At 41.1% G+C, this 16,802-nt stretch overlaps 1 protein-coding gene across 2 annotated transcripts in view; it reads right to left on the reverse strand.

The window, feature by feature from the left end:
• The window catches only part of TMPO (thymopoietin), a 36,442-nt gene extending 21,193 nt beyond the window's left edge, over nucleotides 1-15,249 (reverse strand). Inside the window, exons 1-2 of one of the 2 annotated variants that reach the window (XM_036759519.1) lie at nucleotides 14,740-15,249; nucleotides 3,892-4,018 (exon numbers count right to left, since the gene is read on the reverse strand). In XM_036759519.1, the coding sequence (XP_036615414.1) occupies nucleotides 3,892-4,018; nucleotides 14,740-15,036 (424 nt within the window). In that variant the 5' untranslated portion in view covers nucleotides 15,037-15,249. The remainder of the gene's footprint in view (nucleotides 1-3,891; nucleotides 4,019-14,739) is intronic. The other variant, XM_036759518.1, reaches the window with a different exon arrangement.
• Between the last annotated feature and the right edge of the window lie 1,553 nt (nucleotides 15,250-16,802).

The following is a 16,802-nucleotide window of genomic DNA, read 5'->3' on the forward strand; positions in this document are numbered from 1 at the left end:
AGTAGTTAATACCTGTATATCAAATCTAAATAAACTACAAGGTAATTTAATTTCAATATTAATAAATGAAGTGTCTTGACAAAGTTTTCCTTAAAAAACCTTTTAGTCTCCATATTTTATATTTGTCTTGTCTTTGTGTTATATTGGTTCCTAGATAAGTATTAATTGTAACAAATTTCTTTCAGAAACCCAACACCAAAACTAGACTTCCTAGAAGAATCCCTAAAAGGATCAGTTATGACTATTAGTATCTGGCACTTCAAGAAAATGTATTTACCAAAAACACGTACTACAAAAGAAAACAAAACCTCACAATTTGTTTAATCCTGAGACTTTTAACTGGGAGGTCTGCAGACAGATTTCAAGGATGTCTATGTATTAGATGGGAGAAGATAAGAAGTGGGAATTCATTTTTATTTTCACTAACCTTTCTGGGAAAAGGTCCATAGCTTTCTTCATACTACCAAAAAACTTAACCATAAAAAAATGGTTAGGAACTCCTGATTTAAACTCCACACAAATTAGACTGGCAAAATAAGACAAAAGGGGCTTTGGGAAAACTGGCACATTAATGCACTGCCGGTGGAACTGTGAACTAGTCCAGACATTCTGGAAAACAATTTGGAACTATGCTTCCAAAGTTATAAAACTGGGCATACCCTTTGACCCAATAATACCACTACTAGGTCTATATGCCAAAGAGAACAAATAAAAGAGGAAAATAATTAAAACAGCTCCTTTTGTGGTAGTGAAGAATTGGAAATCGAAGGGGTGGCCATTAACTGGAAAATGGCCGAACAAGATAAGATACATGAATGAGGAGTACTATTGTGCTGTTAAGAAATAATGGGATGATGGTGTGGAGAGAACTTACATGAACTGAGGCAGAGTGAAGTTAGTAGAACAATAAATAGATAGCAGAACAGTTATTATTATAACAATACTGTGAAGACGAACAACTTTGAAAGATTTAAAAACTCTGATGAATATAAGGACCAATCACAATTCAAGCAGTCATGATGAAACTTACCTCCTGAGAGAGCCAGTGGATTTAGAGTGCAGACTGACACGAATTGGAAGGGAGAGAACCTGGCCAAGGTCGAAATCTGTTTTGCTTGATCCTACACGTTTGTAACGGGAGTATTTTTTTCCTTCCTTTCTCAGATAATAGAGAAGGGGTGGTAGGGAGAGAAGGTGGATCTTTATGAAAATAAATTTTAACTATCTGCCTCTGGAATAAAATTGTTGCCCAATATATAGTATAACTACTATTTCTCTCAAGTCATTTACACTGAAATGAAGGGAAATCAAACTTACACTTGACCTTATTTTAATTGTTTAATGGGCATTTATTTATTAAAGGCCTACTTTGGGTCAGGTGTTGTTTTAGATACTAGATATAGGGACAAAAATGAAATAGTTCCTTCCCTCAAGGTTTCATTCTATTGAAGGGAAAGATGTACACATACACAATGAGAACATATGTATGACAGGGATAGGAAAAGGAAAGGGTGGTCAAGAAAGGCCTCAAGTAGGAGGGTCTCCTCTAAGGCAGAGAGTAAGAGGCAGTGTATAACTCCAAGGCCAGCCTATGGGCCCAAAGGCAGGGAGACAAGACATTGAAGAATGCTGTGGAGGCCAAGTTAGCTGGAAGGTACAGTGTGTGAAGAGTAATGTGTAATGAGTCTGAAAAGGCAGACTCTGTCAAACTGTGAAGTCAAACAGAAGCTTCTATTTGACCCTCAAGGCAATAGTAGTAACTGGAGTTTTATAACCAGCAGAGTACAAGGAATTGACAGTAAGCATTTATTTGATTCATAATTTATTAAATAACTGAGTGAAGACAACTTCAGTCTGCTTAAGTACATCGCAAAACAAAGAAAAAGAACCACTGTACACAAAGCATTACAAAAAGTCATTCTGACAAGGAACTGTTCTTGTCTACAGCTTTGGAAGTGACTGCCACCGACTGCATCAGCTTTAGAAGACAATCCCTGTCACCTGCCCATCAGCACATTATCAAGAAAAATAACTGATTCTATAATTTGTGAATATCTTCTTTCAATTTGTAATGGAGGAACAGTATTATAATATTATTGCCTACTAAGTTAGGTAAAGAGTCCCTAGTTCCTAGTCAATTTTAGCCAAGAATAATCAACAGATAGTAAATCCTGGCATGAATGAATGTTATACTAATCTTACATAGAAAAAAATAACACATTTAGTAGTTTAAGTTCTACAAAGTCCTTTCTTCACAAAATGCTATGAGAGAAATAGTGGAAGTACCATTACTCCAACTCTACAAATAAAGAAATTGAGGCTCGGAATCTTAAAATCATTCTAGCAAATAATAAAATAGTAACTTTACTGTTAAAAGGGTGGCAATCTGTTTTGGTATTAGTACCTATCGTATAAAATGTCAGATTTTAGGTAGAGCATTGCAATGTTTTATATCTATATCTATCTATCCATCTCTTTATAAATATGTCATTTGATAAGTACAAGAATCCTGTGAGCTAGGTGCTATTAGCATGTCCATGTTATAGATGCAGAAACTGAATTTGAAAGGCTAAATGACCTGCCCAGAATCACACAGCTAATAAGTGTCTGAGGCAGAATTTGAACTCAGGTCCTTATAGAAGTCATCTCTGTATAAATCAGCACTCTACGTGCTGCTCCGCCTCTGAGGCCTTGCCTTGTATGCTCCCCCATACCTTCCTTTCATTTTCTATCTACTTATACACATACATAATATCTCCCCAAATGAAAATAGGCTCCTGAAGGGCAGGAAGAACATAATTTGTCTTTGGGTGTCCCAGTTTGTCAAATAAATGATTTGTTCAGGGTCCTAGAGTTGGGAAGTGTGTTGAAACCTTCATTTCTATTGATTCTGTGTCAAGGCTTTTCTCCCTATGCCGTGGTGCAGCGGTCAAAAGAACACTAAACACTAAGGTAAAATAAAAGAGCCTTGGGTTCTAGTCCAGGTCTGTGACCTTGGGCAACTTATTTTAGTCCCTTGGTCTCCGGTTCCTTTTCTGTGAATCTCCACTGATACTTGTATAATGATATATCTACCCTACATGCTTCATAAGGGTGAAATATGAAGTGAGACATGGCTACAAGGAATCATAATAGACGTAATCCAATTTAATTCTGCAGCTGAAATGTTATTATCCTTGTTAATAGCACACATCTATGTAGTGCCTCAAAATGCGCAAAATACTTTCTTCACAGTATCCGTAAGAGGTGAATTGTCTAAATATCATTATAATGACTTTACAAAGGAAACTATTGAGACTCATAGAATTGATCCTGTGACAGAGTTAAGTTACTTGGCAGTCAAGACTAGAGTGCTTCTGACTCTGAGTCTAGATATACAGGAAAGCATCTCAGAATATATAAAGCATTATAGAAAGATACTATTGCTCCACTAAAATCTAATGGGTCTTATCATTTGAATCACAAAAGGGTGGCAATCTGTATTGATAGAAATACCTATTGTATAAAATGCCAGATTTTAGGTAAAGCATTGCCCTGTTTTCATATCTATCTGTATAATATATATCTATAGATATATATATAAGCACCTAGCATAGAGCTTTACACACAGAAAGGTGTAAATATTTGCTGAATATCTGATTTCTTATATGTATCATTTATTTACATGTCTCCTTCACTAGAATGTAAACATGAAGACAGAAATATGAAGAAAAGCAAAAATCACATCTAACACTTTGTGCACTTCTTCAAACTCACATGGTAAATGGTTACTAGGATCCCTGTTGATGTAATGAGTTTGGGTAGTATTGTCCAATTCTGAGTCAAATGAAACTTTAATTCAACAATTTGGTACTCTCTCTCTGAAAAGAAAAAGAATTTAGATTAACCTACCCACAATAGGGCCAGGATTTACTCCGTATTTCACAAGTTGAGACAACAGCTCTTCATTAGTGAGTTCAGTTACATCAAGATCATCTTTCTCCTCTGAGCGGGGTTTGTCAGTTTTCTTTGTAGCTTTCTGCAAACAACAGTACATTTTGTATAAATATCTAAAATTCTTTTTCCACATAAATTAACAAGACATCCATTTATCTTGACAATCAGCACACTATACAATTACACTAAAAGTGAAAACGAGCTTTTAAAGTAACCCATTCTTAGATTATATTTTAATAACAACAAAAAAGCAAAGCACAAGAAATTGATGAATTAAGTTCTGAGTCTACACACTTAACAGCAGTGTATAAACTCTGTATTAAAAAAATCTTAGTCAAAATGGTCAATTAGTCTTAAGGATCGGAAAAGATCAGTTTCTGTCCCAATCCTAAAGAAAGGCAATGACAAGGAATGTTCAAATTAAGGGACAACTGTGCTCATTTCAAATACTAGCAAGGTTATGCTTAAGATTCTGCAAGCTGGGCTTCTGCAAAATATGAACTGAAAACTACCAAAAGAGCAGGCTGGAAGAGACAGAGGAATGAGAGACCAAATTGCCAACATTGGCTGGATTATGGAGAAAGCAAAGGAATTCCAGGAAAAAAAAACCATATTTCTGCTTTCATTCACTATAATAAGGCCTTTGACTACGTGGATCACAACAAAATGTGGCAAGTCCTCAAAAATATGGGAGTACCATACCATCTTATTTGTCTCCTGAAGAACCTGTATGCGGGCCAAGAAGCAAGTTAGAACCAAACATGGAACAACTAATTGATTCAAGACTGGAAAAGGAGTGCTACAAGCCTGTAAATTGTAACCTTATTTAACTTAAATGCAGAGCATATTGTGCAAAATGCCAGGTTCAATGAATCAAAAGCCAGAATTAAGGCTGCCAGGAGAAATAGCAACAATCTCAGATGCCACTCTGATGGCAGAAAGTGAAGAGAAATTAAGAAGCCTCTTGATGAGGGTAAGAGTGTAAAAGCTCGCTTGAAGCTTAACATCTAAAAAACTAAGATCTTGGCAACTGGTCCCATCACTTCCTGGCAAAAAGAGAGAAGAAATGGAAGCAGTGTCAGATTTTATATTCTCAGACTCAAAGATCACTACAGATGACAACTGCAGCCATGAAATTAAAAGAAGTTAGCTCCTTGGAAGGAAAGCTATGGCAAATCTGGACAGCAAACTAAAATGTAGAGACATCACCTTGCTGACAGAGGTCCATATATTCAAAGCTATGGTTTTTCCAGTAGCAATGCATGGCTGTGAAAGTTATACTATAAGGAAAGCTCAGTGCAAGTGTGCAAGAAGTAACGCTTTCAAATTCCGGTGCTGGAGAAGACTTTTGAGAGTCTTTTGGACAGCAAGATCAAATCAGTCAATACTTGAAAGAAATTAATTTAGGCTATTCACGGGAAGGTCAGATACTAAAGCTGAAGCTTAACTACTTTGTCTATGTAACGAGTAGATGGGACTCATTGGAAAAGACCCTGCTGTTGGGAAAGACTGAAGACAAAAGGAGAAGGGGACAGCAGAGGATGAGATGGATAAATAGTATCAAGGAAAAAATGAACATGAACTTGGACAGACTTTGAGAGTGGAGGATAAAAAGGTCCAGTTTGCTACAGGCTATGGTCCATGGGGTCAGAAAGAGTCAGACATGACTGAACAACACCACTTGACAAACACGGGAAGGCATACTAAAAATGTGTTAACGATCACAGGCTGGGCCTAAATATTTTCCTTCAACAAACTATGAACGTACTAGAAAACAAATTTGGCAATTCCATTTAAAGGTAAGAAAACCTTTTGTTTAGCACTGGTCTCGAGAATAGTTTGAGGAACTTGGATTATTATAAGCTTCTCCGCCAGTGTAATCCAATTTTAATGTGGCTACGTTTATGACATGCACACATTTATTCTGTCTATAGCTTGTTTGTGTGTGGTTGTTTTCCCGGTGCTCCCCCATTAGACGATAAACTCCTTGGGAGCAGGGACTGTCTTTTACTTTTCTTTGTATCCTCAGAGCTTAGCATGAATGTAGGGTTACGTGTACTTGGCACAAAGTGTTTAATAAATGTTACTGACTGACACACGTTGTGATTATAATGAGCTTAAAAAAGGGAGAGAACTTGGGAGCTAGAAGGAGCATAATAATCAAATCTACTTCTGTCATTTTACAAATGAAAAAACTATGACTGAGAGGTTAAGTCACCTGTGCAATGTGAGAAAATTTATATATCTAAATGAGCGTTCTCTTCAAAATAGTCTCCCTCTCCCCCAAGATGATAATCTTTATTCCAACAAAGCAATAATTGCTGAAAACATTTCTCAAGCTACTCTTTTGAGAAACTATCTGATTTGATGGAAAATGTAACTGAGGATTTTATGATCACATGTCACTTTTAAACAAAAAGATTACCAACCAACCTAAATTATCTACATGGTACAGGAGACTGAAACGGTTGGATGGGAGTTAAGATCTGCATTAGACACTTGTGTGGTCCTAGGCAAATCAACTAACTTCTCAGTCAGTCTTCTCATTTGTAAAACTGAAACAGCATTTACACCTCACTAATATATGTAAAGTGCTGTGCAAACTTAAAAAAAAAAACTAAATAAATGTTAGCTGTTGGTATTAGGCAACAAGATGACAGTGTGTGCTGGACCTAAGTTCAAATTCTATTTCCCACATGAGCTAACTGTGTAATTCAGGGCAAATCACTTAACCTCACTGTGCCTCAGTTTCCTTTATCTACAAAATAAGGGAATTGGACTCAATGGCCTCTAAAAAAAGGTCTCTTCTAGCTCTAAATCTTTGATCCTACAAAGATTATCTATCAGACTCAAATTAACTTCCAACTGAAAGATAAGCTATTTTGAATAAAAGAGACTATTCAAAGGAATGTGAAGGCTGCGGATTTATTTTGTTTGCCTATACTTATTTGTTATACGAGTTTTCCTGCTCCTCCCACTCCCCCATGGGAGACAGGTGGGGAGAGAAAATTAATTGCTTGTTCACTGAAATATTTTGAAAGAAAACTTAGAAAGATGTTGAATGTTAGTAGCATCATTCAAATATAGTCTCTGAAGTGACTAATTTGAAGGAGAAAACACCTGAATATTTGAGTTGTCATTTATTTTTAAAAATCTCATTTCATATCTTAAATTTAGGTTCCAATCATTTTCAAAGTTAATAAAAAAGGAGAGATCTTTTAAAAAAACTACACCTATAATTAGTATTTCTGGGCATTATTTTTTTTTAAGTCACACCTATTTATAGCTTTAAACATTAGGATCACTGATTTAACATTGTTAGGGACTCTAGAAGAAATCCAGCCGAATGCTCTCACCTTTTACAGATAAGGAAACTAAAACCCAGTGAAGTTCAATGACTTGCCGAAGGTCACAAAGGCTAGTTTATGAGAGGTGTGATTTGAAGCTCAGTCCTCTAACTTCAAATATCTTTCCAGAATATATCAAATCAATTCTTTTGCCTAGGTCTACACATTAAAAAAAAATTACCAGGAAGCCTACTGGAACTTTACTTCAGTAAACTTCACTTATCTGACAACATCAACCATAGTACTAGGAAATTAGGAAAATGTAGCCTTTAAGCATTCTCTAATAGACATCAAGTCCAAACATAAGATGCAAAAGTGGAAAATGATGACAGGGAAACTTGAAAAGACTTTTAAGAATTGGTGCAAAGTGAAGTGAGGAGAACCAGGAAAACAATGTATATAAGAATAACAGTTGTCTAGACAAACAACTCTGCGAGACTTCAAGAACTCTGACCAAAGTAGTGGCCAGCCAGGATTCCAGAGGACCAATGATGAAGCAAGAAGGACACAGACATTTTTGGATATGGCTAGTGTGAAATTTGTTTTGTTGACTGTGGATATGTTATATAAGAATTTTGTTTTTCTCTCTTTTTTTTAACTGGGGGGAGGGGAGAATAGAAAATAAATGCCTGTTAATTGAAAAAGAACTAAAGTTTTTAAAATGTCATCTATGTACCTTACTAATTAATTAGATAACCACTTTGGGCCTTAGTTTCCTCATTTACAAATTGAGAGGATTGGGTTTGGTGACCTCTAAGGTCCCTTCCAGCTCTAAATGTATGGTCTTATTACCCCTCAGGCCATTTGTTCTTATTTTAAACACAAATCAAAGATACTCAGTTGACAAAAACAGTTCGCTTTTACACGGTACTTCACAGTTTATAAAGTTCTTTCTTCCCTATCTCCATTTTATAGATACAGAAACCGAGGCTCAGAGAATTTACGGATTTGCCCAAAGTCACATAAGGACAGGAACACCCAGACATTGACCTCAACTTTAGTGCCCTTTCCATTCATTACACTGCTCATTCCCACAAATCACAAAGAAAAGGTAAAATAATATTTAAGACAGAAAGATTTCTATCAAAAATATTTATTTTTTTAAAGTTGTGAAATAGCTCATTTTCTGGTGCTATTATATAAATGAAATACACTATATAATATTTCATCATTCCTAATTTACTTTAAAATTAAGTATATTAACCAGTGTCACTATTACAATAGCCTCAAGTAATATAAACACTATTAGAAGGTAATATAGATGACTTTCTATTAAACCAGAAGGGATCAATAGAGATAAAAGAGTCTCAATCACTTCAAAATAAAAAAAAAAAATTCTGTACAACAAAGGATCCAAAGGAAAAAAAAGACAAATCGGGAAAAGTTATTCTGTAACATATAAAAATTTGACATCTAAAATAGATAGGGAAATTAAAAATTTATAAAGTCCACTTCTAGTCCTCAACGGCTATAAATGGTCAAGGGATAGTTTTTTCAAAAAAGCAAACAAATGTGGTCTGTCCTTCATTCTGGAAGAGAACCATTACATCAAGAAGATGATGACATGACCTGGAATTGACTTTGACTTGAGTGAGGGAGGGCTGTGCAAAGTCATCAGCCTCACTGTCTCCTCCAGAGCCATCTAGGACCAGTGGCCAGATATCAATCAATCAGGATGACTGGAGACCTTGGCTCTTTTAAGCTAAGGTCTTTTCAAGTTCTTACTTTGAGGAAACAGCCATTCATAGAATATGCCTGTCCTCTCCTCCCACCTAAGGAAGGGAAATGTTGATGAAAGCTACCTAGTTTACTTGGGGTTTACTGGCTAGATTTCTTCCTCAAAAACCAAGCCTAAACCTAATTCACTCTGGCTCTCAAGAATTAGACAATAGGTCTCTGCCCAAGCACCACTTAATTTTTTGGGCCCTCCTGACTCAGAGTGAATGTAAATACTGTTTCTCCTTTGGTCAGCAACCCTGAAGATCTTCCCCACCCAGTCTGATTTTTTTTTTTTTTAAATTAAAGGGGCCATCCCTTGATTCACTTCTTAAGAGTGCTGATGGAATTATAAACAGAGCACCCTCATATAGATGAGTTTGGCAGCAGCACAAACACACCCCACTCTTTAATCCAATTATTTTCACTGCTAGGAATATATCCTGAAAGCGTTATAAACTATACTAATTTAACAGGACCTACAATGCAAATAAAAGCAATATGCATGAAGAGTATAAAAAATAGTGAAAAACTTTTATAAAATAATGACAACAACAAATAAAAACAATAGCAGGACAAAGCATGCACTAACAAGAACTAAATAAAAGGACAAGTGAATAAGAAGGAGAGCAAAGACATCTGATGAAGACTTCGAGAGAGTGACTGAAATTATGATTCAGGTTAAAATTCATTCATTTAAATGTAAACGGTTGCAAAACCAAGTTAAGTAGATTGTATTGATATTTACTAATGCTTATAAGTGTTTGGTTTTGCCTTTTAGAGAAAAGGGCCCAGTTGCTAAAGGAAGAAAAAGGAGAGTTACAGAGGTTGAGACAATATGCCAGTAGAGGGAGTAGTATCCATGACTCATTAAAGAGATAGGTTTGCATCTAACATCCCAATTAGTCAGTAAGCATCAGGATGTTTTATCTCAACTTTTCATCTCCAACTTCGGGCATATTGCTTTGTACACAGCAAGCACTGAATGTTACTTTTGAAAAGATAAGTTGTAAATACTCAATCCTCCAAAAAATAAACTGGACCACACATTTCTTTTTCAAACTTTGAAAATAACCTACAAAACAAGATTAGTAAGTCTTGCTTTAAAAAACACTGCCAGTCACAAAGGCTGTCAAATGTAAACATCTGTCGAAAACAATCATCTCCAGTTCATTCATAATGATAGTCAAAACCCCACTATTTCAAACCTTGTCAGTGTCCTGTTAGAACCGGAGATATAATAAGCATGGAGAAAAGCTTGCCAGGTGGTACCATGAAGAGAACCTTGGGTCTTTAGTCTGACTTGAATTCATATCAGGCCTCAGGACATTAGATGTATGAATCTGGACATGCTACTTAACTCCTGTAGACCTCAGTTTCTCAACTGTACAATGGAAATTATTTAATAGCACCTACCTACCAGATGACCTATGAAGACCTGGCCCATAGTAGGTACTTAATAAATGCTTTTTCCCTTCTCTTAATATACATAACTTATAAACCTAGCACTTTAGCCATAAAACTTCTAATATTACTCTCCAATTAAAAAAAAATACTCCTAAAACAATATTTAGCATTTAAAATGTCCCTTGGAGACCCAGCCATCAGTGCCGAAAAATAAGCCACTATACACTAAAATTCCCTTTCAAAGCACCATTCCTCTTGCCTCTTTTGTCAGTTCCTATGAAATCTCTCATTTTCCTTGTCCCAATACCAACTCTTTCCAATTCTCCACACCTATACTCCCCCCAAACCCTGAAATCCTATTGATGGCACTGGCCATGGTCTTTTGAAATTAGGCGCTTTAAAAAAAAAAAAAACCACAAGTAGATCTTTTTTAGGTCTATTAATCAGTGACCTACATTACTATGAACATGCCAAAAAGTACTCAACAGCAACATCATTGCAACTCTTATGGCAGCAACCTGGAAAGTGTGGCCTTGATGCTGAGGGCATAATATTTATAGAGAGGTTTCCATAGAGTGAGGTCATAAAGTAAAACACTACAAAATCCTATCAATGCAAATGTATGCTAAAGTCTAGCACTCTTCTAAGTATGTTTTAAAATTTCTGGTACATATTTTTAAGAGTCAGATTTTTTCCGCTAGGAGATTATCATTTGCAACAAGTTTGGTTCAGTGGGCTGTTCAAGGATGCTGGCTTCCAAGTAGTCCAAGTTTTATGATTATTTTCATGAAAGAGAAAGGCAATTTGCCACAAGTCTAAATGCTAAAAACTGGAAGCTTAAATAATTTCATCTTTCATTCCCAACATTCCTCTCATACAGCCAATCACATTTGATAAAACAAACAGTACACTCTGAAAGGAGGGAAATGTTTGGTCTAGGACAAGTCTTCACTAATTTTGAAATTCTATTGAAAAACCAAAAAAAGAAAGATCACCTTCAAAGCTGTTCAGGTGATGAACCTTTAAGGTCACTTCCAACTTTAAGACAGGATAAAAGCTATTTCTGAATGTTTGTGACAACCCAGAAAAACTGAATATCCCTAATAACCTTCTCTAGTACACTTTGTTTCAACCAACAGCACTACTGGATGACTTAAGCTTGCACCTTCCAGCTCTGAACCATCATCTATTGGACGTCTTCACCCCAACGTGACGGCAGCAGCTCCGACTCCGAACTTTCTTTTTAAAACCTCCCGTTACTCTGCACCTCTCCCAACATGTCATTTATTATAGTTGTTTTGACCACTTATCTTAACCCTGCATCCAGAGAGTAAGCATTTCTCTGAAGGGTCTGGAGCTAGGACCTAACTGGCGGGAGGGTGGGGGGGGGCGGGGCGGCAGGCAACAAGTCTTTTTGGAAAGACTATTAATAAAACCGCTGCCAAATAACAGAATCAAAGAACCAAATTTAGTTTAGTTGTTTTTTTAATTCAAGCCGTCAGTTTATTTAAGGAATAAATCATACTTGCAGACATACACACTATTCCATAGATTACTTTAAGGAACAGGTTCTAAAGAATGTTAAAGACCATCCACTCTGACCTTACTGAGCCCAGAACATATAATAAGAGCGTATTATTTTTAATAGTTTATTGAGGTGCAGCTAGGTGGCGCAGTGAGTAGAGCAACGGCCCTGGAGTCAGGAGGACCTGGGTTCAAATACGAACTCACACACTTGACCCATGCATTAGCTGTGTGACTTTGGGCAAGTCACTTAACCCCAACTGCCCTGCCCCACCCCAAGAGTTTATTGAGAGAATAAAGATATCTAATGAGATCATATTTGCCAGCACTGAGTAGTTAAATAAAATACAGGTACATATGATCAAAAAGAACTGCCCTGGTACAAAATAAACCACTTCCATAATTTTGTGGGTCTAAAAAGCATGTTATTTACTTTAAGATATACAGTCTGGTTTAAGAAGTAATGTAAAACTGAAAGCTGCTGTTAAAAGTTTATAAAATTCCTTCAGTGAAGTATCCCAGTTGACTCTTCATTGTGGCGGAGGTGGTTTATTGCCACCTTAGTGTTAGCTTCTATGTACCAAGCTAGCCAGGCTTAATAGTGGGTGGGAGGGGGGCTCTGACAGACCATTCCCAGAGGATGGATTTTGCTAAGTTCAGAAAGATTCATCGGCAGAAATGAACACAACAATTTATTATTAAACTGTTGAGACATACTTAGGGATGATCTTTCACAAAACCCCTTCGTATTCTGACTACATATTCTGCATACTTATTATCTTATTACATTAACCTCCCAATGGAATGTAAGCTCCTTGGAAGACTGGGGCCATGTCAATTTTGTTTCAGTACCACCTGTTCCTAACACAGTGAGCAGCTGAACATAGAGGGCAATTTCTAAATGTTTGTTGATGATAAAATTCTATACTTTTTAAAATGTTGATATTGAAGTATTGAAAGAAAATTTTATTTCCTATAGAGAGCATTTAAATTGTCTAAATATTCCCTTCTCAAATTCTAAAAATAAAACTGGTGGCCTTGTTCAAATATGTAAAAATAATTAAGAATAAAGCAGTGGAATTTACACCATAAACTGTACCTGATTTTTAATTCCAGAATGAACTGCTGAAATTTTATCAGGCTACCCTAACTTTTTCATTTATGTTTGTATATTCTAGGTTTAAAGGTGGTGACCAAGTATTTGTGCACAATTAAAAAGGTACTGCAATTACTGGAATACAAGTGGCTCTGAAAGAAACTTCGCCTTAATACTAGTATAGGTACATGCCAAGTCTTCTTATTTCTATACTTACTTTATTACAGATACACTTTCAAAGATTTATTTTCGATAATAATCTAAAAAAGTACTGAAACTACTACATTGTTCTGAATTAGGCACTAGTGCACCAACTGCTTTATACTGCAGTCCTATGATTTCAAACATACATGATCAGTACAAAAACCCTGTGCAAATAAAACCAGCTACTGAAGGGAAGGATCCTTTGGCTGAGTGCTTTCCTCTGAACGTCGACTCTTACTCAAAACCCGTTTTCTAGTCAAACGTTAGTTTGCAGTCTGTTCTGAAGTACATCACACAGGTCCAGCAACTACAGATCGGAATACTGACACAATTAAACTCTAGGAAATCTAACCAGTTTCACCTTGATTCAAAACAAAGCCCCCCGAATCCCCCGCCCCCAGCCATGAGATGCATCAATAAGCCCCAGTTTACACATGTAAAGTAAGAATCGCCGTACTCTTCTAAACACCGAGAGTCTCTCCCAGCGGGGCCGGCGGAAGGTCCTTTCCCAGGGGGCGTCTCCCGGCACAAAACCTCCCTCCCGGTATAGGACCGTAAAGTTCCCGGGCCGCTCTTTCTGCCCCCGCCCGGGCCGAGTGCGCTCCCAGCCCCGCAGCGGTCACGGTGAAAGCGAAGCCGCCTCGCCGAGGAGAGTCTGCGGCGCTCGGCCCCGCGCGGGGCAAAAAGGCGGGAACGGCTGAGGCCCGCAGTTTGAATTCGGCCCCAGCCCTCCCCCCGCCCCTAGGGCGCGCTCCGAGCCCGGCGGTTACCCGAGCGCGAAAAGGCAGCGGCGAGGCCTGAGCAGCCCGCGGGAGGCTTAGAGACAGTGCCCTCCCCCCGCCCCAGTACAAGGCGACTGTCGACCCCCCCCGCGGGGGCGGGGCAGCGCATAGGGCAGCCCCCCCCCCCCGCAGAGAACTGGGGCTCCCGAAGCCATCGCACGTGAAGCCCGCGGGGGCCCTAAACCCCACATTTACAGAGCAGGAAACTGAGGCTCCGAGGCCCGCGGAGCTGGGACGGGTCCGCAGAGCCGCCCTCCCTTACAGTCGGAGAAACGGAATCCCTGCCTCGCCAGCCCGTGAGCCCGCCCACACCACATTTACGACGGCAACCGAGCGTCCCAGATGGGGGCCCCGAGAACACTCGAGGAGAAACTGAGGCCCCGGCCGGGGACCGGCTCCGAGGCGGCCCGGGGCTGGCCTTCACGGCCACAAAGGGACGGAGAGGAAGGACACGGAGAGGGCGCCCCATCGCCGAGGGGGGAGGGGGACGCTCGTTAGTGGGGGCGGAGAGGATAATGGAGAAGACTCGGGGCTTTGTCAAGGCGGGGGAAGGGAACACTCCGTACCCTGGGGGGGAGGGGGCGCTGAGACAAGGCCCGCCCTTCCCCGCAGGGGACGCCCGGCAGGGGAGGGATCCCCAATCTCGACTGGGGGGTGGAGGGGGGAGTCCTCGGTCACGGCGGGGGGGCTTCCCGCTCTCTGCGGGGGGGGGGGGGGGGATCCGTACCCTTCCGGCGGCGGCGCCTCCTCGCCCGCGGCCCGCAACGCTCAGCACCGGCGTGGGCTCGCGCTCGTCGTCGCTGGAGAAGTCCGGGGGCGCGCGGCTGTTAGCGGCCGGGGCCGGCGGCGGGGGCTGCGCGGGGCCAGGTGAGGGCCGGTTGCGCGCCGTGAGGTGCTGCAGGTAGAGCTGCACGTAGACGTCCTTGCGCTGCTCGCCCGCCGGCAGCGTCACATTGTTGGCGAGCAGCTCGCTCTTGAGCCGGTCTTTCGTCAGCACCGACGGGTCCTCCAGGAACTCGGGCATCTCCTCGGCTGCCGCCCGGCTCGCGGGCTCCCCACCCCCTTCCTTGGGGCCTCACGGGATGGGCGCGAGCCGCAGCGCCCGCGCTTGAGCAGACGGAGCCGGAGCGAGAGGCAGAGGAAGCCCGGCTGTGCGCACCCAGCCCAGCCGCTCGGCTCTCTCCCTCTCACTCACACACACTCGGAGCGCGAGCGCCGAGAGACGCCCGCGCCGCCCACGCCCCAAGAACGCGCTTCGCCATTGGCCGGCGGCGGCAGGAAGCGCGGCGTCCATTGGCCCGGAGCCTCGCGCGGGTTCCATTAGAGGCGCCGCCTGCGAGCGGACCTCGACACACGCAGTTTGAAAGACGCCCGGGCGGGAGCCACCGCCTTGGCTCCGGCTCCTCGCCTTGGCCCTTGCCCGGCCTCGGACCGAGCCCCCGGGGCTTGGGCCGCTGCCGGAAGAGGCGCCTGCTGTGTGCCAGAGCCTGATGTACGACCAGCCGAGGCCCCTTTTACACATGAAGAAACGGAGGCACGGAGTTTAAGGGACCTGGGCGCTTGGGGTCACTAGAGAGGGCGAGCGACATCCCGGACCTAGAGCTGGGCGTCCCCCTTTGACAGATGAGAGAACTGAGGCAGAGAAAGGTCAAGAGACTTGAGATGGTGGGGTCACTGATCTCGAGCCGGCAAGGGTTTTAAAGCAGTTACCATTAAGTGCCTGTTGTGTACTAGGTACCGTTAATTTCGACTTAATTTAACAAACCTAAAGCTAGAAAGGACTTTAGAGGCCGTCGAGGCCAACCCCCACACTTTACAGATGAGGAAACTGAGGCACAGAATGGAAGTGACTTGGCCAGTGTCACACAGATAAAGGGAAAGGAAATATGCTGGCTGGCAGGCCTAGAAGGGAACTAACGGCCCAGCCCTCCCCCCAGATAAGGTGAGAGCTCAGGAGTGAAGGGGAGAGGAGTCTGAGATTGCAGTGGGTGACCGGGTGGGGGTGGGGGGTGGGGCCGAGGTGAGGATTGTTAACCTTTTTGGGTCTGGGGCCCCTTTTCAGAAGTGACTTTAAATGCATTAAGTACATAAGACCACCAAGGAAATCAGTTATAGTGAAATGGTTTTTTTTGTTTTGTTTTTTAGACGAGGATTCCTCCCCAGATTACTAACTACAAGAGGACGGGGTCACCGAGGAAGCATGGGGCAGGCAGGGCCGACTCATCCAGCCAGCGAGGACAGAAGTGGACCGGGCCCAGATACTGGTCGTGTGGTTCGGAGGTTCCCCTTTCTATCCAGCAGGCCATGTCTGTCAGAGTCAATTCAAGGAGACAATGCAAAGTGAAATGCCCCTTCTTGGGGAAATTTTGCAGTAGGGACTGGCACCTGTGATTTCATTGGTATAGTGAACTTTCATATAAAAAAACTTCCTCTGCCAGTGCTGGGCTCCACTTTCTCACAAATATATAAAAAGAACAGCCTATGTTCTACGATAAACTGTTGCACAGCGGCTGATGTACATACACTGAGGGAGTTTTCTTGAGGTGAGTTTGGTGAATGAATGAATGAAAATTACTAAGCACTAAGTGTGAAGTCAGGGGATAAAAATGCAAAAGCAAACCTCCCAAGGAGCTTACATTCTTAAAGAAGGAGGCTACACTTAACAGAATTTAGTTTCTAATTGAGTTGGATACATCTGGTCCAGGACACTGGGATCAGTGACTAGGGTCACATGGCCGGTGTCTGCTCAGAGGTAAAATTTGGACTCGGGTCTTCTTGACTCAATGCTGC

The sequence above is a fragment of the Trichosurus vulpecula genome, chromosome 5 (assembly GCF_011100635.1).
Source record: "Trichosurus vulpecula isolate mTriVul1 chromosome 5, mTriVul1.pri, whole genome shotgun sequence".
NCBI classification, from domain to species: domain Eukaryota; kingdom Metazoa; phylum Chordata; class Mammalia; order Diprotodontia; family Phalangeridae; genus Trichosurus; species Trichosurus vulpecula.